Source organism: Podarcis cretensis, assembly GCF_951804945.1.
Source record: "Podarcis cretensis genome assembly, chromosome: 4".
NCBI lineage: Eukaryota > Metazoa > Chordata > Lepidosauria > Squamata > Lacertidae > Podarcis > Podarcis cretensis.
This window is the reverse complement of record NC_137173.1, coordinates 77,339,310-77,366,399: the sequence shown is the minus strand read 5'-3', so window position 1 is coordinate 77,366,399 and position 27,090 is coordinate 77,339,310. Positions and strand designations below refer to the sequence as shown.

Sequence of the window (27,090 nt, the reverse complement as noted above, 5' to 3'; positions counted from 1 at the left end):
GACCTATTATATGGAATCTATGCTGTGCCCAAAATGGAAACGATTTCTATTTTAATAATGTGCCTTGCAACCTTAAGTAGAACATTTTGTTTCCTGAAACCCCTTTGAACCCACCCCTTTTGTACATAATCTGGTCCATCAGCAAGTGACCTTTCTAGTCTTCCAGAGAGTGTTTTAGATACTTTAAAGTATCTTCAATATCTTTCATAAGTACAAGCTGCCTGTGCAAGAATTTTGGAGAAATACTGTAAGTGAGCGAGGTAGTCATATGGTCCAACCCCCGATTAGGAATTGGTGAGAAAAATCAATTCAGTTCAGATAGATGAACTTATCAAGTTTGCACTTACCCAAAACAACATGAGGACTGAAACACAGCCTCCCTCTGAAATTCACACTTATTTGAATTTAGTGATGCAGTTCTCCAACCAGAAAATACATATATTATGAGAAAGTATGCATTAAAATTAATACATCAGTGAAAATAGTATAGGTTAGGAGAAATTGCTAGCAGCAATGCATACATAAGTCAAAACTGCATGCAAAAATGTGTTTATTAGGAGAAATTGCAACCAAAATGCTAGATAATTTCCATGAGGATTGAAAAAAAAAATCAACAAATTGATGTCAAGATGTGGGGAACTGGATTTAAGATTGGGAAAGTAAGAAACGGAGAGAACTTAAACTGACAGATCCTTCTATCCATATTCCCTGTGCGGTATCTACAATGCAGGATGAAACTACAGCGTTCCTGACCACCCAGCTTCTGCTTAAATACCTACAGCAAAGGACAGCTCATCACTTTCCAATGCAATTGGAAGTTTCTCCTAACATTTAACCACAATCGGCTTCTTTTCAGCACCCACCCCTTCGTTCTGGTCCCACCTTTGGAGCAATGAAAACAAATTTGTTCCATCTTCTGCAGGACAGCCTTCTCCACACACAGTATCTGAAGATGGCTATATCTCCTCTTAATCCTAGCTTCTCCGAACTAAACATAACCATTAAGGCAGAGCAAAATACAGTGGTACCTTGAAAGTCAAACGGAATCTGTTCCGGAAGTCTGTTTGACTTCCAAAATGTTCAGATACCAAGGTGCAGCCTGTGATTGGCTGCAGGAAGGTCTTGCAGCCAATCAGAAGCCGTGGAAGCCATGCCAGACATTCAGGTTGCAAAACCGGAACACTCACTTCCGGTTTTTGATCGTTCGGGAGCCAAAACATTAGATTCCCAAGGCGTTTGAAAACCAAGGTACAACTGTATTCAAAATAAAACAGATTCCCAGCTGTTCTTTCTTCTTCAGAATTTCAGGGTTTTTTGTTTTACAAATCTTCTAGCTTTTTGACCTCATTTTATTTCATGAGGTTTATTTTTTTTCCCACCTGCCTTGTCCTTGAGCTTAATTGTCTCTTCACTCAGCTTTCTTTATGCTAGGCTAAACAGGCCTTTCTATACTAACAAGATCTTGCTCATCATTCTGGTATGTCTCCACCCACACCACACAAAATTAGGAGTCTGCCTTGAGCAGTATTCCTTGAGAGGTCATGCTGCCTGATTCATACTGAAACACAACTTTTCCCGAGGACTTTCCCCTTCTTTCCTCCCTGCCACTTCCAAATGATGAGTCATGAGGTGACAGCAAAGGTATTATTATCAAGAGTCCCCAATTGTGTGACCTTAACATGTAGTATTTTTTCAAATCCCCCAGAGCATACACTTCATAATTTATAATTGCCCAGATCTTCAACTATGCATATAATGTCGTTTATAATTATATATTCAGGAAATGTCATAAATAAATGCAGGGTGATTTCTAAGAAAATAAGCACAAAATCAGAAGCCAAAAGCTAAATCCATGGTAAAATCCCACTAATTGTGTTCCACCCACTCAACACTCTGCTATATACATCCTCTCAAAACTTGCATTAGTGCACAGCTAATCAAACTTATCTAGTAATTTTGCATGACCTCTCAGGTTCCTTACAATTAGGCAGAGTGAGGTTATCACCTCAGGCAGTTGATTTAGGGCATCATAGAAGAGCAGAAAATTAATAGTATTTAATTTATTGTTATTTTTACTGACATGGGGGGGGGCGGAGAAAGGCATTTGTGGAATTTTTTACCTCACCTGCCAGAATAAGTGACCTGGCCTTGGGTGCTGTGTACAAAAATGTAGCTTTTCTCAATCCCTAATTGTTCACCCCCAACATTCTGCTTTCAGTCTATTGATTCTAGATCCTGCTGTCCACAAAGTTTTGGCGTTATCCAGCTGAGTTCACCTTTTACCTGATGCTTTTAATGCCTCATCCCTCCCCAAATCTGCATTTATTTATTTATTTTTAAAACTCACAACATATGAAGTTTTATGTTAAAGGTAAAAGGGTAAAGGACCCCTGGACAGTTAAGTCCAATCAAAGGCGACTGCGGGGTTGCGGCGCTCATCTCGCTTTCAGGCCGAGGGAGCAGGCGTTGTTCCACAGACAGCTTTCCAGGTCATGTGGCCAGCAGGACTAAACCGCTTCTGGCACAACGCAACACCATGACAGAAACCAGAGCGCACGGAAACGCTGTTTACCTTCCTGCCCCAGCGGTACCTATTTATCTACTTGCACTCACTGGCATGCTTCCGAACTGCTAGGTTGGCAGAAACTGGGACAGAGCAACGGGAGCTCACCACCATTGTGGGGATTCAAACTGCCGACCTTCTGATCAGCAAGCCCAAGACCACAGCGCCACCAGTGTGCACCTTGTTTCCCAAAGCTGAGTACCACTGTTGGTTGCTTAGAGTGAGAGAAGTGAGGAAGCAGGGAGCTCAGAGCAGTGCAGACAGCAGCAGAGCTCATCCAGCAGTCCTGTCACGACAGTGGTACCTCGGGTTAAGTACTTAATTCGTTCTGGAGGTCTGTCTTCTCAACCTGAAACTGTTCTTAACCTGAAGCACCACTTTAGCTAATGGGGCCGCACCGCCAGAGCATGATTTCTGTTCTCATCCTGAAGCAAAGTTCTTAACCCGAGGTACTATTTCTGGGTTAGCGGAGTCTGTAAACTGAAGCATCTGTAACCCGAGGTACCACTGTATTCCCATATCACTTCCATCTCCCTGCTGCCTCAACCCTCTACCTCTTGGCTTTGGGAAGCCAAGTGAGCAGCACACCACAAACTGCTACTGGCGATCTTGTCCCAGTCACTAACTTCTCCATCTTACCTACCTCACAGGGTTGCTGTGAGGAAATAAGGAAACCTCATACGCCAATGTGCATTTCCTGGAGCAAACACGGGATACATGTGTCATAAATAAACAGAGAACAGACCGTTCGCCAGGGTAAGAAAAGTAGAACACAAACTCTTACCGCTGACAGTTTCACCTTTGGCCACATAATGCCGATATAACAGCACTATTTCAATCCGGTGCCGGTAAACCACCATGCTTCCCAAAAAGATTAGAAATACAGTTGTCATGGAACAGCACAAAGTGAGCAAGAAGTGAAGAGCTAAAAGGAAACAAAAATAAGAGAAGCATTTGTTTATTTTTGATGGGGTTTGGTTTGTTCTCTTCTTAAATTTTGTTTGTAAGAAGATAAGGAGATTCTGGAGTAGGGCATGTGAAGACTGAGCTGCCAAATGTCTTTCCCAGGTAAAAAAAAAATTAAAATGACACCATCGTTTTCAGGTTTAGAATCTCAGAGTTTCTACTCTTGTTCCCCCTCCCTGCTGTCACAATTTAAAGAACCTCTCTGACGATCGGAAAATGGAAAGGCAATTTTAATCAAGGAGCAGACCAGGGATGTTATCCCCAACGTAACTTGTAAAATAAATAAAAATAAAAGAACACCGCATGCTAGGTGGTTTGCCAGTTTACCTCTTTCTGTTCTCTTCTTAAATCTGAACACCCCAGTGGTGTTCCCAATGGAGTTTTGAGCCAGGCAGACGAACTGGCTGCTTAAATCCTCTTCAGTTAAATTGGTCAGGTTGAAAGCAAGATCAAAGCAGCTGCCTTCTAGTTCCTTTGGATTGACCCTAAATAGAATAATGCTTTCGTCAGCCACTTGTAGCATTCATTCTCACAGTTACAGTAGTCCCTGGTGCCACCAACCCCGTATTTGTGCAGGTGATGGCTCTGGTTTCTATAAAGGTGATGATGACCTAAATTGCAAAAATCAGGGCAGTTGCATATTTACCAGCCTCATGGAAACACAGGATTACGACGTCTCCCCTGGAGTCTGGCTGATGAACCCATGTAGGAGCCACAGCCCATGGACACACTCTTTAGAAAATATTCATTTGTTGCTTCCGTTTATTTACTCTTCCTGTCTATAGTCCACCCAACAATAAGATAATCACAGCAACAATAGTGCCACCAAATACAAAAACGCAAGATAAAAAAAAAATCTAAAGCCAACAATGGGAAATAGGCCAGGACAGCAAATCTTAAAAGTACTTTGAAACATTGAAAATTCTTCAGAATTTTTTTTAAAAAAGGTATTCATTTGGTAGGAAAAAGAACCATAACATTGGCTCCAGGAAAGCCTCTCTGGGGAGGGTGTTCCATAAGCAGGGTGCCAACACTGAAAAGGCCACCTCTTCAGTAGCCACTCTATGGACCTCATTTGGTGAGGACACCCAGAGAAGGATAGCTGATGTTCCCCTTCAAGGAGTGGAACGGTCTCCCTCAGGAAGTTGTGGGCTTTCATTCCTTGGAGGTTTTTAAGCAGAGGTTAGGTGGCCATCTGTCATGAATGCTGAAACATACTGAGTCCTGTAGTGATTTCATGCTCTGTACTGCAGCTTGTAAAACAGTGATTTAATTGCCCCCCCCCCCGCAACATCAGGCTTTTATATACATTATTTACACAATGAGTCCTGTCTGATTAGCTGATTTTGCTTCCCTCCTGGAGCCTGATTGGTCTTCTCCTGCAAGCCAGTCAGTTGTTGCATTCTAGGATCCTACTTGCCTATTGTTCTAGGATCTAAGCTTAGTACATAACAAGTGCGTTAGCTGAGATTCCTGCACTGCAGAGGGTTGGGCTGGATGACCCTTCGGATCCCTTCCAATTCTACAATTCTATGATGGCTTACCCCCAAAGAATCCTGGGAACTGTAGAACTGTAATTTGTTAAGGGCACTGGGAATTGTTAGAAGACAATCCTCTCACACAGCTACCATTCCTAGAGTGCTTTAACAACAACCCCTCTTCCCAGGGAATTCATATCCTTAAACATTCTGCTGCCTTAAACATTATTGCTGATCTCCAGCAAAGGTTGGACTGCATTATGCTTCCCATTCAGTTTACTGTATCCTCTTCCCTGTATCCTTTTCCCAAAAAGAGGACTTGAAGATTCACAGTTATGGAACTGCTACCAAGACCAAGGTTGGAATCACATGGAAAGAGAGAAATCCCATCTGTGTACGGCAGGAGAGGAAAACATGGAAGAGCCTTCACTAATCCTATTCCAGTTACATTAGTATTTTGATCATGTGCTACAACAGATTTCCCCAACTTATCATTCTCTATCGTTGGCCATGCTGGCATAGGCTGAAGGGAACTGTAGTATGAAACTAAACAAGAATACTGTTTTTGTTTTTTTGTTTTTTTTTAAATACATTTTTATTAAAGTTATACACAAAACAGACATATATATATATATATATATATATATATATATATATATACAGAAAAGATTACAAAAAAGAGGTCACTACAACAGAGATATACAAGCCAACTTTTTCCTTTTTCCAACTATACAAAGAAAATAGTTTAGCTACATCATGCAAAAAAAAACAAAACAAAAAAAACCCTGAACTCCCTTCCACTCTTTTGGTAAGTATCGAATATCTACTTCCATTACGTATTTGATTTTTAATCTATAATCCTAAATTCACTCGCTGGTAGTATTGTTCTAACCCCGCCAGTTCACATTAGACATTTATTCCAATATAGTTCCAGTATTTGCTCCAATTTTTCAGAAATTTCTGTTCATCTTGATCTCTTATTTTACCTGTTAATTTATCAAGCTCAGCATAATTTACCATTTTAATCTGCCAGTCATTTATGCTGGGGATGGTTTCCACTTTCCAGTATTGTGCCAACATAATTCTCGCTGCTGTGGTGGCATAGAGGAATATCGTCTTGTCTTCCTTTTTGATTTCTTTGCCCGTCATTCCCAGCAAAAAGGCTTCAGGTCTTTTGGGAAAAGTGTACTTAAGTATTTTTTTAAGCTCGTTATAAATTGATTCCCAAAAGCCTTTCACCTTTTTACATGTCCACCATAAATGATATAGATCACCCTCCACCTCACCACACTTCCAGCATTTCTTATCCTTTAATCTATACATTTTGGCCAATTTCACAGGGGTGTGGTACCACCTATATAACATCTTCCAAACATTTTCTCTCAGTGCCATACATGCTGTAAACTTGATGTTACAATTCCACACTTCCGACCACCTTTCGAAATCGATGTTATAACCAAAGTCAATTGCCCATTTAATCATTGCCTCCTTCACCTCCTCGTCCTTTGTATACCACTCTAATAGTATATCATAGATTCTGGATAGGGTTTTGTTTTTGCCTTCTACTACTTCTATGTTAAATTTTGATTTTTTATCATCAAAACCCAACTTCTTCTTATCCTCTTTTAACAAATCATTCACCTGGTGGTATTGCAACCAACCAGTGAATAAGCTTTTTATCTCTTCATAAGGTCTGAGTTTGGGCCCTTGGTCTGTTTTTCTTAACATTTCTTCATAGGTGGCGTTTTTCTCCTCCATGATTGTTTTCTTGACCATTAAAACCTCTATTGGTGAAATCCACCAGGGGGTCTTTCTTTCAAGGAGGTTTTTATTCCTTTCCCATGCTTGGTATATCGGTCCCCTAAAAATATGATTTAAAAAGCTCTTATGGACCTTCACTTTCCCATACCAAAGGTACGAATGCCATCCGTACCAATTATTAAAACCTTCCAGGTCCAATAGGTCTCTATTCTCCAGTTTTATCCAATCTTTTAACCAGAGTATGCAAGCCGCTTCATAGTATAGACTTAGGTCCGGGAAAGAAATGCCCCCTCTTTCTTTTTTATCTATCAAAATTTTCATTTTTATCCGTGGCCTTTTCCCCTGCCAAATATATTTCGCCAAGGCTCTCTGCCACTCTTTACATTGTTTTAAGCCTCCTGTTTTCTTCTTTCTCTTATTTGCTACGCCAAATATTTGCCTATCTTATTTGCAGATTCAAACGTCCTCTGATTCATCATTTTAATTTTCCATTCTACCTCTTGGTCAATTATTGTAGAAAATTTAGCTTGTAGTATCTTTATATTCTGCTTTGCGGTCTCCTCACTGGGGTTGATAGTTAACTTTCTTTCATTTTCCATAATCTGTGTTAGGATCTGTTCCTTCTTTGTCTCTTTTTCTTTTCTTACTTGACTATTTTTCTGTATTAAAAAGCCCCTCATAACTGCCTTTCCTGCGTCCCACACCGTCTCTATAGCAGTTTCCCCGTTTAAATTCCATTTAAAATAATCTTCTATTGTCTCTATTGCCTTATTCACAATCTTCTGGTCATTAAATAAAAATTCATTCATTCTCCATCTAGCTGTTTTGATATCCTTACCTTTTAACTCAATGGAAACCGCATTGTGATCAGATATAGTTCGTGGAAGAATTTCCGATTTAGTTAAATTCTGAATCAGTTCCTTCGAAATCCAAATGCTATCTATTCTCCCCCAACTTTGATTTGGGTTTGAGAAGAAAGTATATTGTTTTATAGTGGGGTTTTTGAGTCTCCAAGCATCAATTAATCCCAGGTTATTAACATATCAAAAAAGGATCGCGGTAATTTACCTTCCTTCTTCTCTTGTTTTTTTATTGACTTATCTAGGCTTGGAGACACCACCCCATTAAAGTCTCCCATTATTATCATTTTTTGGTCCATCCATTCCATCAATTTGTCTCCTAATTCAGAATAGAAGGCGGATTTTTTATCATTTGGAGCATATATTCCCACAACAATTATTTTTTCTCCCTGAAACACCATCTGAACTATGACTACTCTCCCTTGATCATCTTTATACAATAGTTGTGGGTCATATTTTTCCTTTATATAAATTACCACCCCTCTTTTCTTCACCCTATCTGATGTCACAAAATCTAGTCCCAGTCTCTTATTGCTTAATAATCTCTTATGCTTATTTATTATATGCGTCTCTTGGAGACATATTAAATCACAGTTCTTTTTCAATAGTACATGTGTAATCTGGTTCCTTTTATTTTTATTGTTCAGCCCATTCACATTCCAGTTTAGTATTTTTAACGCCATCTGTTATGTAATATTAATTAACTTATCAGGCCTATACACAATCTACTGTTCTTTGTCTCCTTTCTCTAGTTCTTCTCTTTCTCCTATTGAACTGTCCTCTCTTTCTTCTTCTTCACTCCCCCCCATTTCTTCCCCCTGCTGGTTCTCCACCTCCTCCTCCCCCATCATTTTCCCCAGGTCCTTCTCGTATCTCCTTGCAAATTTTTGAAGTTCTGAGATGGTAGACAGTTTAAACTTTTTTTCCTTGAAATAAAATGAGATACCTTCCGGGAACTCCCATCTGTACAAGATCCCATTTTTCTTCAATTGGTTTGTTAATTTTTTATATGGGTCCCTCCTTTGAAGAAATCTCGAAGGAATCTCTTTATAAATAATAATTGGGTTTTCTTCAATATATAACCTTTTAACGTAATTCTGTTTCAAAATTTCATTTCTTATCTCCAATGAATTAAACATGGCTATTACATCTCCTGGCAGTTTTTTCCCTCTGGCTTTGGCCGATTTTATTCTTATTCGGAATATGTTTACCAAGGAATGGTTTATCTCTTCTTCTTTTCTATCTAACCATGTTGCCAACTCTTTCACCACTTTAACTCGAATATTCTCATTTGAATCCTCTGATATTCCTCTAAATTTTAGATTAGATTGATTTTGTCGCATCTGCGTCATAGCCATGTTATCCAACAACTCTTCCTGTGTCGCTCCTATCTCTTTAACTTCTAGTCTAACCCTGTCCATCTCTTTCTTGCTATCTTTCGTATCCTTTTGCACCCTCTTCACTGAGTCCTCCAAAGCCTTAGTTCTTACCGAGAGATCTTTAACTTTTCCTATCAATTCCCCCACCACTCCAAGAATACTGTTTTTGTTAAGTTGTGGGTGAACATATCAAGATGACACAGCGATTCTTCAAACAGCTCTTGTTTATTCACAGGCCAGAACAGAACTGAACTGAAGGGTTCAGTCAGCCTGCTTATATAGAGCTCCAGTACAACGTAACTGTAACAATTTTCTAAAACTATCCAATCACTGAACGTCACTTTCGATCCCTTTTTTGTATAACTATCTACAGTACCCCACAGGGTGAGAACTTCAGTACATAACAGTTTTGGCTCTCCTGTTCTTTTGCTAGCTGCTTACATTCTACAAATACATGTTTTCAAGTTGGAGACTGTTCATACCATTTTTGCTTTAGCAGTTGCTTCCTTTCACCGGTTTCTCTGTACCACTGCATCAAAGAGGAAGCATTTAGTTCAAAACCAAACTGTGCTCGGCATTTGAGCTGAAGCGGTTGCCCTGAGGAAAAACCACACGTAAAAATCAGTATGTATGCACATTTTTTAGATCTGAAGTGGAAGCATGGGGATATGGGCTATTGGTTTGTGTTGTCGTTGTCGACTGTGCATTTTGTGTTTTCTCTTGTATTTTCATGTTGTGAACCGCCCTGAGATCTACAGATGAAGGGCGATATTGTTGGCTGTTGTAAGCCGTCTGTCCAGCGAGACAATGGAGTAGGCCTCTGGGGTGAAGTCAAACCACTGTGCTGGCAACACAAAAATGACCTTCCCTGGGCACAAGCCTAAACAGTGTTTATGGCGGTCCTCGGCTGCTCAAACAACAAGATTCCCCCCCCCCCCCCGCCGCCTTGCTGATGTGGTCCAAAGGAAAGCAGAGCGATATGTTTGGCACCAGCTTGGCTGCAGGAGTTGCTGGAAGGAGGCGTACAAGACACCATCCAACCATCTTAGGGACTCCACTCTGGATTTGTGTAGGGTTTATACCTTAGCCTTTTCTCCTCCTGAAGATATTCTGCAAGGCAGCAGGGGTTTAGGATCAGATCAGAGTTTTCCTTCTTCTAGATGGGCTGCCTTCCCAGTTTGACAAGCCCCATTTGCCCCTCTATAGTGCATGCAGAAACCGCCTTTTTGACCATTGGGCCCACTGTTGGTTTCATCCAGAGCCTGACTTTGCATGCAGGAGAAGTCCCCTAACTCACTGGAAGGTGTGTCACTGCCACTTATCGGGAGGGAGAGGGGAGAGGCTGGAGAAACATTGCCATGGAGACAATCTGGTGCTCCCTCCCACTGGTGTGCCAATGCGCCTGTTACTGCATCCCTCCCCCCAGTAAGTAGGAACAACATGTCTGCTGAGAAGCTAGCCTTGCAGCTCTGCCTCACCAGGAGAGCCGCTTCAACTTCATCATTTTCCACCTTTTGGAAATGGAGCCCAGAGGCTTTATCCCACTCCTTACCCACCCACACAAAGCACCAGCTTTTTGAGGCAACTGCCATACCCAGCAAGTGTCCCAGAAAAACTGGGGCATTCTGTTTTCCCTCACGAGAGGACAATGACCATTTTGGGCGCTGTGATCTCACGTGGTTCCATGCCACAATCCGCCCCCCTCCCAAAAAAGTGTGTTTTGGGGTATTGTGCCCGGGAAAAGGTGCTTTTTCAGAGGGGAACTTGGCATGAAATTGCACACAATCATGGCACCCAAAATGGCCGCCGTCCTTGAGTGAGGAAAAATGGGAAAATGGCATCATGGATTTTGCCTTCAATGTGCTGGAGGGATGGATGCCTCACTTTGTCCAATTGCTATGCCAGGCCTGAGCTAACCAAATGCTTAGGAGGAACCCATAAGCAGGATATGAGCTCAATAGTGGTCATATATAATAATATTTGATATAATAATCATCAGGAGTTTGTTTTCATCCAGAACTCACCAAAACTCAGTTCCGGCACCTGTCAGGTGGGCGCCATTGACATTTTAAGACAACAAGAGAGGTGTTCATTGTGGGTTCCAGCACCTCTTTTTCTAGAAAAATAGCACTGATAATAGCACTGGATTATTGCCAACATTACAAAACAAATTAAGAACGTAGTCAGTTTACCAAGTTCTACTTCAAGGATTCTCACACCACGGGGATCCAGAACCTCTGGGTGATTGATAGTGTCTTTTGCTACGACATGAAAAAAGGGGTCTATTAGGGAATTTCCAATGAACCTTTTGCATGTAGAATTAATAACCAGATTAAACATGTTGTGAGAAAATCAATGACTAAATCGCAGATAATACTTTTCTGTTGGTGGAGAAAGAGAAGGGCATCAAATAGCCAGAAATGGATATACTGTGCAATTAGGCATGTCATGTTATTTCCATGGAGACTGAAAGAAGCTTTCTATGGCTCCTGGAAGCAACTTAAAATCACATACATAGGTCACAGGGTGATTCATTAGCATACACATCGTATTTTAAAAGCTCTATATATCCTAAGTTACACAAACAGTTAAGGCAGCTGCGTCAGCTTTTAAGGGGGGTGGAATCCAAAACATTTATTAGGACTTGAGAACTATTTTGTGCCCTTTTAGTTGGCCAAATTAAAGGTATTGCGTTAATAAGGATTTAGGAATTTTTTATGATGCAGTATATCATAGAATAGACACAAAGCACATTGTTACTTCGAAGTAAAGTTATTTAATGTAATCTTGTATTTACAGTAGTCTGATATGACAGGTTCAGTCAACCTACACAAATAGCATTTATAGATATATATTTTTCGTAGGAGACAATGTAATATAATACAACTGCCAGAATATAAAGCATTACATCAGAACCATTTATTAAGCTGGATGTAAAGTGACTTACCAATGATAGTTACATTTACTATTGTTCTCATGGTCCACTGGGTATTGTTGTCAGTCAGTGTATAATCACATACATAAGTACCATTATCTGCATCGTAGACATGATATAATACTATACTATCATCCTCAAATCTCAGAGATGGTCTTTTGTCCTTTTGAAGTCTTACTCTTAATCCATTCTAAGGGGCAAGAGAAGCAAACAAACATTGCAATGCTGTGTAAAACAGGAATTGGCAGCTGACATAGGCTGAATCTATTGAGCTGATCTATACTCCTCCTTCCCCCAAATTACCAACCCCTTCCCTTTATCTTCCACAACTTTTAAAATGGCTAGGAGAATCAATGTGAGGGAAAGAGGCACCCCTTTTCCTCTTGTTGGTATAGCTCCAGTCCCTTTCTCCCCCATCTCAGTGGGGGGGTGGCTCAGGAAAATGAAAGAGGCGTGGCTAAATGAGTTTGAGGATGTAGAGCAGAAGTGCAGAACCTGCAGCCCTCCAGATGTTCCTGGACTGCAACTCCCATCAGCTCTGGACCACTGGCTGTGTCTGATGGAAGTTGGAATTCAACAACGCCTGGAAAGCTAGATGTCCCCCATCCCAGATCCAGGGAGATTCTTCTTTTCCTGTTTCACTGTTGCTCCCTCCCTTCACAAATCCATCTCCCTCCCTCTCCCACAGTTTCTGAACCAGTCTAAACATCTGTCACAGGGGTGATGTTGCAAGAGTAATTTTACATTTCCTCCCCAGGTCCAGTAATCTTCAACTTTGGATCTCCAGAAGCTGTGGAATTTAAGCCCCCATTATCCCTAGCAGCCTAGCCAATTGTCAAGGATGATGGGACCTGTAGTCCAAGCACGACTGAGGGTACATGGTTAAACAACACAGCCCTAGTCCTATCATAAGGGCTACCATGAATTTTGCAAGTGTAAAACAACCCAGATGGAAAGGAAACTTGTTGGAAAGTCATTAAGTCTACCCACCATTTCTCTGCTCCAAATCCCTTCCCATGTTCTCTTCCCTGCCACAGGGTTTTAAATAGAACATTTTGAGGGGTTGTGCGTGGATTTGAAGGTAACATAGAATGGGAACTATGAGGACACGGTAACCACCTCAAATATTGACTTGAAATACCCATACAGATCTATAGTTCCAAATTTTATTTGTAGCCTGTGACTCAAAGGTCTTTTAAAAGCACATTAACTTTGGAGCAAGATCTATAATGCAAACAATTACAAAATGGAAATAAAGAGGCCTTTAAAAATATTTACGAAAAAGACTGGTGAATTTTCATATCCACGCTTCACCAAACACCCTTGGGAATGTCTTTCCAAGTTTATTGTAACTGTGCTCTCAACATGCCATCATTTACCAAGATACCAGTCCAGGCAACGGAGTGATTCATTCATCAAATAACCTTATGTGGAAATAGTTTCAACTCATTGCACTACCAGAGAGCAAGTTTCCCTCACCCACACTCACCACAAGTATATTTGTTGCATGTAAGTGTGACTCAGATTGATAAAACAAAGTGCTCTAAAGATAGTGGCACCCGTACCTTGTACCAGTTCACCTCTGACGGCTGAAAATCACTGTAACAGCTTTTTCCTGGACAAGGAATAACTCCTTTTCTGAGAACAAGTAGGTTCAAGTTACTCACGCTACTATCTGAACAATTGGCCATCTTCCTTGTTTGAACATCTATGGAAATATTGGCACACTTTCTTTTCCTGTGTGACACGAAAAGAAAACACATGCAAAATCATACAGAGAAAGCTAGATTGTGAAAAGTGATATATACTGGACTAGATATATTGATATTGATATATCAATTTATTGATATATATTGGACTAGATATATGTGATCAGGCTTCCCCAGTCTGATGCCTTCCATATGGTTTGGACTTCAACTCCCATTAGCCATAGTCAGCATAGCCATGCTGGCTGGGACTGATGGGAGCGGTAGTCATTTATTTACTTGCCACTAAACCTCTACAAAGTTTACCAAAAATATACATTAAAATGGCTGATAACATCCAACGTTAAAAAACAAGTTAGCCTAACAATTTTCAAAATAATATCAGCAGTTTAAAAACATACATGAAAAGAATAAAAGTACATGTTAGAATATATAATAAATTTATATGTCTGGGTCGGTTTGCTCAAACAAAAAATCCTTTTTGGCAGGTGCTGAAAAGATTAAGATTTTTTTGGGGGGGGAAATATACGGTGAATTAAAAAAGATGATGGGGATAACTTTTACTAAAAAACTGGAGGCATTTCTATTAAGTATTTTTGATAAAGATATCCCAAAAAATCTAAGAGAGGTATTCTTGTATGCAACCGCAGCAGCTCGTATACTTGTGGCCAAGGGATGGAAAGATCACAAGGCTCCAAAAATAACAGATTGGCAAATCCAATTACAGGAATTGGTGGAGACGGCTCAACTGACTAGTAAACTCAGAGGAAACTCAAAGCAAAAATTTGCGGGGAAATGGTTATAGAAGATGTGTTCAAAAATACAATAATAATAATTTAGCACTAACTATCATTTCAAAGAGGGACGCGGGTGGCACTGTGGGTTAAACAACAGAGCCTAGGACTTGCCGATCAGAAGGCTGGCGGTTTGAATCCCCGCGATGGGGTGAGCTCCCATTGCTCAGTCCCTGCTCCTGCCAACCTAACAGTTCAAAAGCACGTCAAAGTGCAAGTAGATAAATAGGTACCGCTCCGGCGGGAAGGTAAACGGTGTTTCCGTGCGCTGCTCTGGTTTGCCAGAAGCGGCATAGTCATGCTGGCCACATGACCCAGAAGCTGTACGCCGGCTCCCCTGGCCAATAAAGCGAGATGAGCGCCACAACCCTAGAGTCAGCCACGACTGGACCTAATGGTCAGGGGTCCCTTTACCTTTACCTTTATCATTTCAAATATACTATAATGTAATTTGTCACGATCAGATAATAAGGTACTAAGGTAATATGTAAAATTTAGGTTAAAAAAAAGTCTGAATGATGAACATTTGTAAAATGTTGTTAAAATAACAGTGGGGTTTTTTAAATAGAAATTGTCCAGAGAATGTATCAAGATATAAACAACAAAGTCAAGTGCTATTTGATTTGGAATGTGTTTAAGCAGACAGAGTTCATATTTTATGTATAGTAAAGGTAAAGGTAAAGGTACCCCTGCCCGTACGGGCCAGTCTTGACAGACTCTAGGGTTGTGCGCTCATCTCACTCTAGAGGCCGGGAGCCAGCGCTGTCCGCAGACACTTCAGGGTCACGTGGCCAGCGTGACGAAGCTGCTCTGGCGAACCGGCACCAGAGCAGCACACGGAACGCCGTTTACCTTCCCGCTATAAAGCGGTCCCTATTTATCTACTTGCACTTAAGGGTGCTTTCGAACTGCTAGGTGGGCAGGAGCTGGGACCGAACAACAGGAGCTCACCCCACCGCGGGGATTTGAACCGCCGACCATGCGATCGGCAAGTCCTAGGCTCTGAGGTTTTACCCACAGCGCCACCCGCGTATGTATAGTACTTAATAGAATAACAGCCTGAGAGGCCCCTGAAAGCACAAAGATGAAATATAAGCCTTTTAAAATGAATGATCTGGCTTCATTAAGCACAATTAATTCTCTCTCTTTTTCCAAACATGAAGTTGATGCTTACATTTCTCCCCCATTAACAAATAAGACTTAAAAGTGTTTAACTGGGTAGACCACACTGAATGTAATTAAGAAATAAATAGTAATCATGATGAAGAAAATAAGCTCTGTGTAGAATTCTTGAAATACTAGTGCAAACATCCACAAAAGGTCTGACTGAGATGTGTCATGGCAACCGACCTGTTCTTGCAGACATATGTTCCAGAATGTTGAACTGTTATTGGATTAAACCAAAGGGCATTTCCCTGTAGTCTGGGGTTGATGGTTTCTTTTCTGAGAAGCACTGGGTCTCTCCCATCTCTTGATCGCCAGATCCACTGAAGCTGGCTTTCATGAAGACGAGAAAAGTTAAAAATTGAGGCAGGGTTCTCTGGTGGTACGTCACATGACACAACAAATGCCTGGCCACTAATGGCCCGGTACTTCACATCAGGTTGTTTGCGAAGACATTCTGAAAAGATAAAGAGATCTGTGCAATCAGGTAAAAGTTCCATTCTTGGGTCAATTCCAGACAACCTGTTCCACAAGCATTTGACTGTGGGGAGATTAAATGATGTTGCAGCAAGTATTTGCCTTCATTTTCCCATCACTTATCACAAAAAAGAGAAAATATTCTGGGTTTGTTTCATAACAGCTCCAAATCAGCTTTAACTGTGCAGCCTAAATTGGACAAGAAGTGATTGAATCCCACCATAAAATAGTGGGGAGGAGGGGTCTGTAAACTCCCTGAGATTTTTTATTCTTCTCGCCCCTTTAGAAAACTTTGCAGAATTTTATCTGAATATTCTCCACTGGTACCTAGGCAATGTGAAGGATGCAAAATTGTTGAGGCAACCAACATACTTCCTGCTCCTGCAGAAAGGGACATTAAGGGGGGTGGAATATGGAAGCTGTGCTACTGCCATTGCTAGTTGTGGGATTCTATAGCTTAGTCAATGTCAAAGAAAATACATTGAGTTGTCATTTACTTGAAGGCCTCCCCGTGCAGAAATCGGGTGCAATATCAAAAACCTGCTACTGAGAAGATGACAGTTTTCAAACTTTTCAATGCAGGCATAAAACATGCAATGGCCTGTGAGCATTGCAGGGGGTTGGAGTAGACCAGGCTTCCTCAAACTTGGCCCTCCAGCTGTGTTGGGACTGCAACTCCCATCATCCCTATCTAGCAGGACCAGTGGTCAGGGATAATGGGAATTGTAGTCTCAAAACATCTGGAAGGCTGAGTCTGAGGAAGCTTTGACTAGGCATCCCTTGGGGACCCTCCCAGCTCTATGATTCTATGAAAATGTGGGCTGAGAGGACTGTACCACCTTTGAAAATGAGCATTTAAAGCATATTAAGGAAGAGTATAACACAATGTCTTACCTCTAAAACCTCTGACTTCTGCTCTTTCCATTAACGTCAGAAAAAGATAACAGAGTATTAGCATTGCTTTCTACAACTGTGTTTCTTCGTTTGGCAATGAACCTTCATGGCAGAGATGGCCTGATGTATTTCCCTGGGATTATTTTCTACAGCTGTAAAAACATAACAAAAGAAAACAAAACAATAAGTGGCCAACTCTCTTTGAAACTAACTCATTCCAGATGGCTGCTAGGTGAAAAGATAGCCCAGGCAAAATGGAGTATTTCATAGCCAATGGGAAAGGGGTTTGTGGTGGGGAAAGTCAGGGGGTAGGAACCCTGTTGTCTATCTGATATTATTGGATTTCAACTCCCATCAGATCTTTCTAGGGGTGATGGAGTTGCAGAGCAGGAACATTTGGAGGGCCATAGGTTCTGCGCCTCTTCTGTAAAGAAAGTATTATACCTGCTACAGCTTAGTTTTGTAATCTCCCCATCATATCAGGTTGGACCTGCTCAGCTAAGCAGAATCTCTGGCTCTTAGCCTCGGCTCCTGCACATGATTCCTCCTTCCCAGGAGCTGCTTTCCATTTTGCAAAACCCCTAGAGAATTTTGTTTCAGAAAGGGAAGGGAAGGAGCCACACCTCCCAGCAATTCACCAATTCTGCCCACCTTGAAAAATATCCAGAATGTCCCAAAGTATGCCAAAGAAGTTGAAAAATATCGTCATGTGTGCGACAACGGCGGCGAGAGTCTTAAAAGCACAAGGATGGAAGAACGAGGAAATCCCGAGTAAAGAATTATGGCAAGAGAAATTGATGGACTATGCAGAACTGGCAAAACTGACACATAAATTACAGAACAAAATAAAAAAATTCCTTCCAGTAGCACCTTAAAGACCAACTAAGTTAGTCCTAGAACTAACTTAGTTGGTCTTTAAGGTGCTACTGGAAGGAATTTTTTTATTTTGTTTTGACTATGGCAGACCAACACGGCTACCTATCTGTAACATAAATTACAGGACAAGGATGACTGTGACTTTAAAGATGAATGGGAACCTTTTACAAAGTTTCTAAAGATCCAACAAAGTGAATTGGACTCCTTGGCAGGCTTTGAATAAACACTCACAAACTTTTTATTGATAATAACCAGTTAGACAAATTAAGGATTTATACAATTTTGTAACATGCAGATAATAGCATTTATAGAGTAACCAGAGATAGGAACTGAGGGAAGTCATTAAGGATGATATGTTTAAGATAATATGCTCTGTCTAAATTCCTAATTTAAAAAAGTTCTAAAAAACAAACAAAACAGAATGTCCCAAAGTACGGCTGCTGTTTTGGCTCAGGCCCAGCAGTCACTGAACACACACACACACACACACACACACACACACACACACACCATAGCTGCACATTACAGGAGAAGGTGGCTGTAAACCTTGAAGAACATTGTTGTAGAACCACCTATAGAGATTAAGTGCCAGAGCTCAGGGACAGAGCAGCTGTTCTGCAGGTCCCAACACAGACAGCAGGCAAGGAAGTGTATTGCCACACACCTGACCTCCCCTTGGCTGCATCACACAGTGCTTTCTGGCAGAGATGGGAGGAAGGGTGTGGTGGTTGGAAGGTCAATGCAAGGCAGGAACAGCAGTGGCTCTCACTTCACCTCTCCCCCTCCTAGTAAGCACAGCATTGCAGCTGATAGGAGGCTAGGTGCATGTTCCCAAGTTTGATCCCTGCCATCTCCCAGTTAGGACTGTGAAAAGCGTTTTGTCAAAAAACCCAGAGACAGCTTTATGTAAAAGTAGGGGCTTATGCAAAGCATTCAGACCAGGCAATTGTATTTGTATTTATTTAAAAACCAAATAAAATTTGTGTTTTTTAAAAAATAAGAATACTGAGCTAGGTGAACCAATGTTCCCATAACAAGTACAAGTCTGGTGTGGTTATTAAGAGCACCCTCTATAAACCTGGAAGTTCCGGGTTCTGAGTTTGGTTTAGCCATTGGATTTTCTGGGTTCTGCTGTCAATTGGCGTTCACCATCTATAATATGGAAAAAACCACTGATACTGTGTTGCCTTTGGGATTGCTGAGAAAGACAATGTTTATTACTTTAGTTGGGTGCTACAAAATACTAAGGTAAATAATTGCTCTTCCTACATCACAAGGAAATGTTTCACTGGTGAACCCAGTGGCATCTTTATCTGTCATTTAAGATTATATATCTAAATCTAATAAATAGACTGAATAGCTTATTTACTTGTTTTTGTCCTGTATTTTATTCTGTGCACCTCCCTGAGAACTTATGTTGAAGGGCGGTATATAAATCTAGTAAATAAAATGAAATGAAATAATAAATAATTGTCTTCTGAAATAGGATGGTATTATAGCTTTCATTCAAAATACTAAAAAAGGTATTGGAGAAATCTTAGGCTGCAACCCTATGTACACTTCCTGCCCCTTTGCAGGCAAGTAAGTCCCTCTGAACTTCAGACAGACATGCGTCAAATTGCTCTATTAGGGTATTATGGTGAAATGAACATATGTGACTGGTGTATTGGAATACAAAGCCAGTATTACAGTTTCAGAATATTTATTGCAAGACAGCGTTAGAGTAGAATGTTAAAAGGGGGAGGTAAATTTGATTATATTTTAAATTCTCCACTAAACAACTCAGGGAGGGGACTGTTCAGATAGCATTTACATCACCCATTTACAGAGAGCCTTACTTTTACTTCAGATTTTGTAATAAAGGATGCCAGCACATAAATCAGCTATTATAAAGAGGCTTTTAACACTATGTGATATTCCCTCTGCAAAACCCTATAGATTTCTTTCCATTCACTTACAGAAAGTGGGGGATCACGATCACCCCTGAAATATAATTCTCAGTGGCAAAACAGGAAAGAGAAATAGACATTCAGAAAATAAACCTCTTCAGCTTAAGTAAATAGAAAGGTTTGCTGAAAAGTAATCAGAGAACAATAGTATTAAAAGTTTTGCATTCTGAAAAGAGACTGTTATCTGAGAATACTATCTTACCTCTGCATCTACGCAGCTGTGTTAAGAGCTGTGGTTAGCTCTCAAATGGATATAGCGTGTGAGTTTCCTTTCAATCAGAATTTCCTTTGCCTCGTCACTTCTTCTTTCTTTCTTTTTTTCATCAAGTACACATTTCCAGCAACTTTTCTTGTAAAAAGGGCAGGGGAAAACAGTGTAAGAAACATGGTTACAACACACTGCTACTATGTGAAAAGGGTTCAAGTTTGCAACAACATTGCTTCCCCTTACACTTCCTAAATTTGCAATCAGTAATGAAGGGTGTAGACTAATAGAGGCTTCCTTTGCAGTGTTTTCTCTCCCCTACCCCACTTTTCCCCTCCCTATCCTTCTCCCTTCAGTTCATCATCCTAGGTCACCAACTGGCATCCAGTTCTGGGCCTCTGAAGTGAAACACGATGTGAGTTGGTCATTTCTGACAATTGGGAAAGGCACTGAGTGAATCCTCTCTTGCCCTTTCACACGAGCAATGGATCCTTGCAATTCTGCCCTGAAACAAAAAGCATATTACACAGTTATTTTTATTTCAATGTACAGTCGTACCTTGGAAGTCCAACAGAATCCGTTCTGGAAGTCCATTCGACTTCCAAAACGTTCGGAAACCAAAGCGCTGCTTCCGATTGGCTGCAGGAAGCTCCTGCAGCCAATTGGAAGCCACGAGAGCCCCATCGGACGTTCGGGTTCCAAAGAACGTTCACAAACTGAACAGTCGCTTCTGGGTTTCGGGAGCCAAACATCTGAGTACCAGGGTGTTCGGGATCCAAGGTACAACTGTGTAAGGGTGGGAAAAGATGAAGGTATTGAGCATTCCTCTCCCTCTTGCCTTTTCATCCTTGTACAATAAATTATCAAATTACAGAGAGGCTTCTGGCCTCTGAGGGAGCCTCAATATTGATAAAAGGAGTCTGTGGGCATGATCTCAACAGTGCCATCATTCTGACTTTGCAAGTGAAAGAGGGAGCCAGAAAAACTGAAGACCCACAGCCTACATTTGAAGCACATGATTTCCCCCCAAAGAATCATGGGAACATGAGGTTCTTAAAGGCACTGGGCACTGTAGCTCTGTGGGTAGAAACTACAATTCTCCATATAACTACCCAAGATACCCTCGGGATGTGCAGCTCAATTTGCCATCAAGTCAATGAAACTGGTGGTTACAACAGAGAGGGTCTTCTCAGTGGTGTCACCCTAGTAATAGAACAGCTTTTCCATAGAGGGTAATCTGGTACCTTCTTTACATCACCTGCTGAAGACCTTTTTATTTACACAGGCCTTTTAAATTTGTATTTTAAGCCAAACTAAAAAGTATTTATTCTGTCCTCACTAGAGAAAGTTTTATGTTGCTATTTTTACTGCGCTGTTTTAAGAATTCTATTCTGTATTTTTCGATATTGCATGATTGTTTTGTAAGCCATACATAAAAATGTATTGAGGGCCGGTCATATGGATTAATAATGAAAATTAGGGATGGAAGAGAAATCTGATTCAGTTTGCATTTAAAGGCAAACTAAAATTCACACTTGTCCAAATTTTGAAATGCAGTTCCTTCAGCCAAGCAATGTCTACAAAAATCTATACACTGGAGTAAAAATGCTACATATTGGTGAAAATAGAGCACAAAAATTCATTATTTTAGGGGAAACCGCTTTGCAAGAATATTGCATATTAGGCAAAATTGGGATAATGTGGATAAACATGCAGATGAATTTTCACAAGGATTTCTTTTTATTAAAAAATGCAAACGGCTGTGGAAATGTGGAGAATTTAGGAATGGAAAAAAGGGAAACAGAATCCAAAAAGACAGATTAGCCCAGGCTTCCTCAAACTTGGCCCTCCAGATGTTTTGAGACTACAATTCCCATCATCCCTGACCACTGGTCCTGCTGGCTAGGGATCATGGGAGTTGTAGGCCAAAAACATCTGGAGGGCCGAGGCTGAGGAAGCCTGGATTAGCTCATCCATTATAAACAACACCTACAGGCAGTTGCCACTTCCAGAATATAAATAAATGCACTACAAACAAAAGCATTTTAGCCCCTTCAATATTATTTTGCATTATTTTATTACTATTTATTAGATTTGTTTACCGCCCTATACCTGCAGGTCTCAGGGCAGTTCCCAAGATAAAAATCACAAGATAAAACCAGAAAACACATAATCAAAATAAAAACAACCCAATAACCCCCACCCACCCACCCAAATGTGGTATATGGTTGGTGCCAGTCTGGCACCGGAATATACAGATTGTTTACATCCATGGTTTATCTGTCATTGTAGTATCTAGTGAATATGAAAAGAATGAACTTCTGTCCAGTTGAAGCGACAGTTTAAACTACCAGATGACATGTAGTCATGATAAGCATTCCTCACCCTATGGAGGCTGTGGTTAATGAGTCAGAAGGCTGCTTCCTGCACCAAGCATAAAACCACAAAGCCCAGCATTTATATGATTGTGATCAGGTAAAATGTTGTGTGCTTGCCCCCTGCAGACTGCTGTTGAAGCTGGAAATGGGTGCAATGTGAATACAACAATCTCTCATCAAGAGGAAAGTTAAACTGCTTGCTATAGAGAGTAGGGAAACTAATTGACTTGTTTCATCCCAGACAATGGATTATAATCCCATCCTTGAACCTTGCCCCAGCTATTCAGACTCCTGTTCCCTGCACCAGCCTTCAATTTCTTTTCTCCAATGGCAGGGTTGCCATGTGTCCTCTTTTTCCAGGACAGGTCCTCTTTCTCTCAGGTATGTAACATGAGAGATGTCATAGCAACCCATAGTTAAAAGTAGAAGTCAGAAAATGTGTCCTCTTTTTTTGCTCTTCAAAATATGGTGGCCCTACCAACGGAGCATGCACATTCACTTGTTGTGCACCAGAGTCCTGAAACTTTTCGACCTTGCATCTCGTTCAACTTCTTTGCTCTTGTGCTTTTTTCAGGAGTGCTGTAGTACGTATATGTACAGAGAGCGAAAAATGGGCAAGTGAAAAAGGCTTGCAGTTTGAAGTGGCAATATGGAATACCTCCTAGCGAGTAAACCCAATCAGCAGACACCTTGCTACTTGAAAATCAGACAGGAGAGTTGGTACAGTACTAGATAACTGTAGAAAATTTAGTCATTCTCTGCATACTTGATACAGCACCAAGGTATTATTGCAACCAAGTATAATACTATTTGTGGAACGCGGGTGGCACTGTGGGTTAAATCACAGAGCCTAGGACTTGCCAATCAGAAGGTCAGCGGTTCGAATCCCCGCGACGGGGTGAGCTCCCGTTGCTCAGTCCCTGCTCCTGCCAACCTAGCAGTTTGAAAGCACATCAAAGTGCAAGTAGATAAATAGGTACCGCTCTCGCGGGAAGGTAAACGCCGTTTCCGTGCGCTGCTCTGGTTTGCCAGAAGTGGCTTAGTCATGCTGGCCACATGACCCGGAAGCTGTACGCCGGCTCCCTCGGCCAATAAAGCGAGATGAGCGCAGCAACCCCAGAGTTGGTCACGACTGGACCTAATGATCAGGGGTCCTTTACCTTTACCTTTAAAATACTATTGACATTTTCTTTTCATTATTCAATAAATCTGAAGACAGACAGCTAATCCACTGTGGTTTATTGTAGCTCCTTATCAGATTCAGCAACATCTGGTTTTAAAAGTGAGATAACAAACCAAGGCAACATATATTATATTTCTACAAATATCTTGTTCCCACCCAGCGTGTCTTTTGAAAGTAAAAATAGCACTACAGTTGGAGTGTGTGCACATAGATGCAGACATTTATTTTTTGGAAATATCTATAGACTGCAGTTTCATAAAAAATACAGCAAGCCAATATACAGCATACAAAATTACTATAATATTTTTTAAAAAAATCATTATAAACACCATTTTAAAAAAATCAATAAATATAGGTTGGTAAAAATAATTTCACATGGCAAAGGCTTGTCTGAATATTACAATTTTAAGAGAACTATAAAAGAAGGCAGGAGCGTTTCCTGCTGATCCTCTCTTGGCAAGGAGTTCCACAGGACAGGGTCTGCAACACTGAAGGCAGCAAACCTATGAATGACATCTGTGACAAAATATTCTCTATTGAGTCCTATGTTGAGTTGGCTTCCAGAGAGTGCTGCATCTACTTAAAGACCACACGGTATATTTTCTGACACATTTTGTTTTGGGGATATGAGACACAAAACTTCCCAAATATAGCCACTCTAATTGCAAACAGTCAGCAGCCTGTAGCAACATCTTGTTCTAAAGGGACTCTGATATAAGGCTAGTAGCCTTACTAAGATGAAAGCTGAGTGAAGCCCATCAGGGGTGGCTGAATTGGTCATGCTTTGTCCTGAATGTACATCTCACAAACTAGCCGGTTCCATCATTGAGAAGGGCTTAGCAGGCATCGCATAGCGGAGCTTCTTCCAAAACCTGGAATTTAAAGCGAGTGACTTCTCTTCTTTCCATTTCACCACGTGGCTTGGTGAAAGAAGTTTCAAAGACTTGGGCAAGAAATCAAAGTCACAAATAGGCATATATTCGATTAGTATCACTTTAATGTTCTTTTCAACCAAGGCCTTGTGAAGCCCGGTTTCAAGTTCAAACATGACTTTGTCAGAGATGTAGTTCTTACTCAGTATAATGATTAATCTTCTACTCCTGTCAATATATGACTGGACATCATCGACAGCAGCTGCAGGCAGAAGAGGGAGCAGTTATAATGGAAACATCTGAAATAGCATTGGTCTATTAATACATTACATGAATTACAAACATGAGAGGCCTGTGGAAATGTGCTAATGCTGTCTCTTCTGCCACAAAGCAGCATGGAAAAGTTTGAAGTGAATTATTTCTAATTTTAGAATACAGATTATGTATATATTTTGTGTGTGTGTGTGTGTGTGTGTGTGTGTAACAATATAACTATATAACTATGGGTCGTATCACATTTTACAGCTGGAGAACACTGAGGCACAATAATAAGTGACTAGCCCACAATTAGTCAGTGAGTTCATGACAAAGAATTCTTTAGCAAAAATTCCAGTAAACGGCAATAGTGAGCAATTCTGGGCATGTGCAGGATGCCTTTCACTCACAACCAAGCAATTTCATCCTCCTCCCCCCATCCCACACTTAGAATTAAGAATTTAAAGTCAGAAGTCCATTTTCAACTAAGAAGTCTATTTTCAGCATCAGGACAGAGTCCTGGAGTCAAAGAAGAAAAAGGCAGGTTGCAAATACTTTAAAGGACACCAGTTGTTTTCTTTTGCCCTTGATGAACTCTGCACAACTCTAATGTGATGTTCTGAGGTCTCTGAGAAACTGTGAGGAAATGACTTCTACGAAGGCAGGAAGGCATGTGGGCATGTAAACGGCAGAACCTCATACCTGGTCTGCAATATTATCAGAAGCAACTCATTCTTCCTTTAAATCAACACCACTTGTTAACCAAACGATAAAACCATCACCTACTATGGTCACAGATTCTTGTTTGGCACAGAGCAATAAACCACCAGCACTGCTCTCCAGCAAAACAAACATCTGTGTCAGCCTTAAGGGTAACAAGGCCAAGGCCCCTTCTCTGGTAGGCTTCCCTCCCCCTTCCATTACAGAAGGACAAGATATTACATTCTCCCCCGATAACAAACATTTGTAATGCCCTTTCAGCTAGCAAGGCACTGCCCCACCTCCAAGAGGAGACATTGGCGTAGCGTGGGTTGTCAGCACCCGGGGCAAGGCAAGTAATTTGCACCCCCTAACCCGTGGATTTGCGCCCCCTAACCGTGGATTTGCGCTCCCTAACCCTAACCCCCAGATGTTGCGCCCGGTGCGGCCGGCCCCACTGCACCCCCCACGCTACGCCACTGAGAGGAGGCCACCCATTGGCCAGTATGAATTAAAGCAGCTGGTGGGAGCTTGAGCCGGCTGCCCAGGCGGTCAAGGCCAGCCACCCGGTAAAAGGGCTAAGCATCCATTTTTCCTCAATCTGAAAAGCGCCTTAGAATAATGCAGCAGAAAGAAAAGGTATTTCTCTCCTCCAAAATTTTAATATATCTGTCAGATCTAATGTAGCAGGGGACTCCTGTCTGTCAAAATTGATAATACTGGGTGGTCCAGCTCAGTATAGGGCGGTTTCATATGTCCAACGTTCTCTCTGGACCTCAAGGACGATGGGGGAAGTAATGTGAATCAAAGCCCAATAGCAGATAGTTGAAAACATACAGGCTGATAAGGCTATTTCTTCCAGCAAGAGATAGTTCAGGTCCAGACTTCTAAAATGATTGGTTCCCTTGGCAAAACATGAGTAAAGGGGACAATATTAAGTCATCCCACACCCGTGCAAATGATATTGTTTTTATTCCTTTGTAGACGCAATCTGTTTATTTCCAAACAACTCAGCATGCACAAAGATGAGTTTGGCTGCTTAGTCATGCAGCCCATAAGGTAGAAAAAATATACATTAACTTGACCTTGGTTTGAATTGTGAAAATACTGAAGTCAGTTGGAGCCAAGTCAGAGTTCATTACAAATCTGAAAATTATGAGCAACTAGATTTGACTTATAAATAGATTAACAGATTTCTTCTAACATAGCTCCTAACTGCTCAAGTACATCTTGCATGGCTAATTTCTGCTACAAAACATCCCTCATTTTAGTATGCATTTTAATTTTTCAAAAAAGAATCAGGGTTAACACCCATGAAAAGGGGTTATTGGTGCTGTCCTTTAAAGCCCTAAATGGCTTTTGCCCTGTATACCTGAAGGAGCATCTCCATCCTCATTGTTCAGTCTGGATACTGAGATCCAGCTCCATGGGCCTTCTGATGGTTCCCTCATTGTGAGAAGCGAAATTACAGGGAACCAGTGGCACCCGCTCTGTGGAACGCCCTCCCATCAGATGTCAGGGAAATAAGCAATTATCTGACTTAGGAGACATCTGAAGGCAGTCCTGTATCAGGAAGTTTTTAAGGTTTGTTGTTTGCTGTGTTTGATGTTTTAATTTGTTGGAAGCTGCCCAGAGTGGCTGGAGCAACGCAGTTAGTTGGGTGGCATGTAAATATATTATTAATATTATTATTATT

The 27,090-nt window shown here is 41.0% G+C and overlaps 2 protein-coding genes and 1 long non-coding RNA gene across 5 annotated transcripts in view; 1 reads left to right on the top strand and 2 right to left on the bottom strand.

Moving 5' to 3' along the window:
- IL18RAP (interleukin 18 receptor accessory protein) overlaps window positions 1-20,217 on the bottom strand; it is a 25,684-nt gene extending 5,467 nt beyond the window's left edge. The window contains exons 1-9 of the mRNA XM_079972745.1: window positions 20,005-20,217; window positions 16,978-17,129; window positions 15,793-16,063; window positions 13,508-13,679; window positions 11,955-12,132; window positions 11,200-11,268; window positions 9,490-9,604; window positions 3,857-4,014; window positions 3,348-3,488 (exon numbers count right to left, since the gene is read on the bottom strand). Of these exons, the coding sequence (XP_079828871.1) occupies window positions 3,348-3,488; window positions 3,857-4,014; window positions 9,490-9,604; window positions 11,200-11,268; window positions 11,955-12,132; window positions 13,508-13,679; window positions 15,793-16,063; window positions 16,978-17,041 (1,168 nt within the window). The 5' untranslated portion in view covers window positions 17,042-17,129; window positions 20,005-20,217. The remainder of the gene's footprint in view (window positions 1-3,347; window positions 3,489-3,856; window positions 4,015-9,489; window positions 9,605-11,199; window positions 11,269-11,954; window positions 12,133-13,507; window positions 13,680-15,792; window positions 16,064-16,977; window positions 17,130-20,004) is intronic.
- LOC307214337 overlaps window positions 15,954-27,090 on the top strand; it is an 11,883-nt gene continuing 746 nt past the window's right edge. The window contains exons 1-2 of the long non-coding RNA XR_013837932.1: window positions 15,954-16,093; window positions 22,960-23,053. This is a non-coding gene — a long non-coding RNA (uncharacterized lncRNA). The remainder of the gene's footprint in view (window positions 16,094-22,959; window positions 23,054-27,090) is intronic.
- IL18R1 (interleukin 18 receptor 1) overlaps window positions 23,608-27,090 on the bottom strand; it is a 20,677-nt gene continuing 17,194 nt past the window's right edge. For all 3 annotated transcript variants that reach the window (XM_079972784.1, XM_079972786.1, XM_079972785.1), the window contains one exon: window positions 23,608-24,702. In XM_079972784.1, coding sequence (XP_079828910.1) covers window positions 24,371-24,702 — 332 coding nt within the window. In that variant the 3' untranslated portion in view covers window positions 23,608-24,370. The remainder of the gene's footprint in view (window positions 24,703-27,090) is intronic.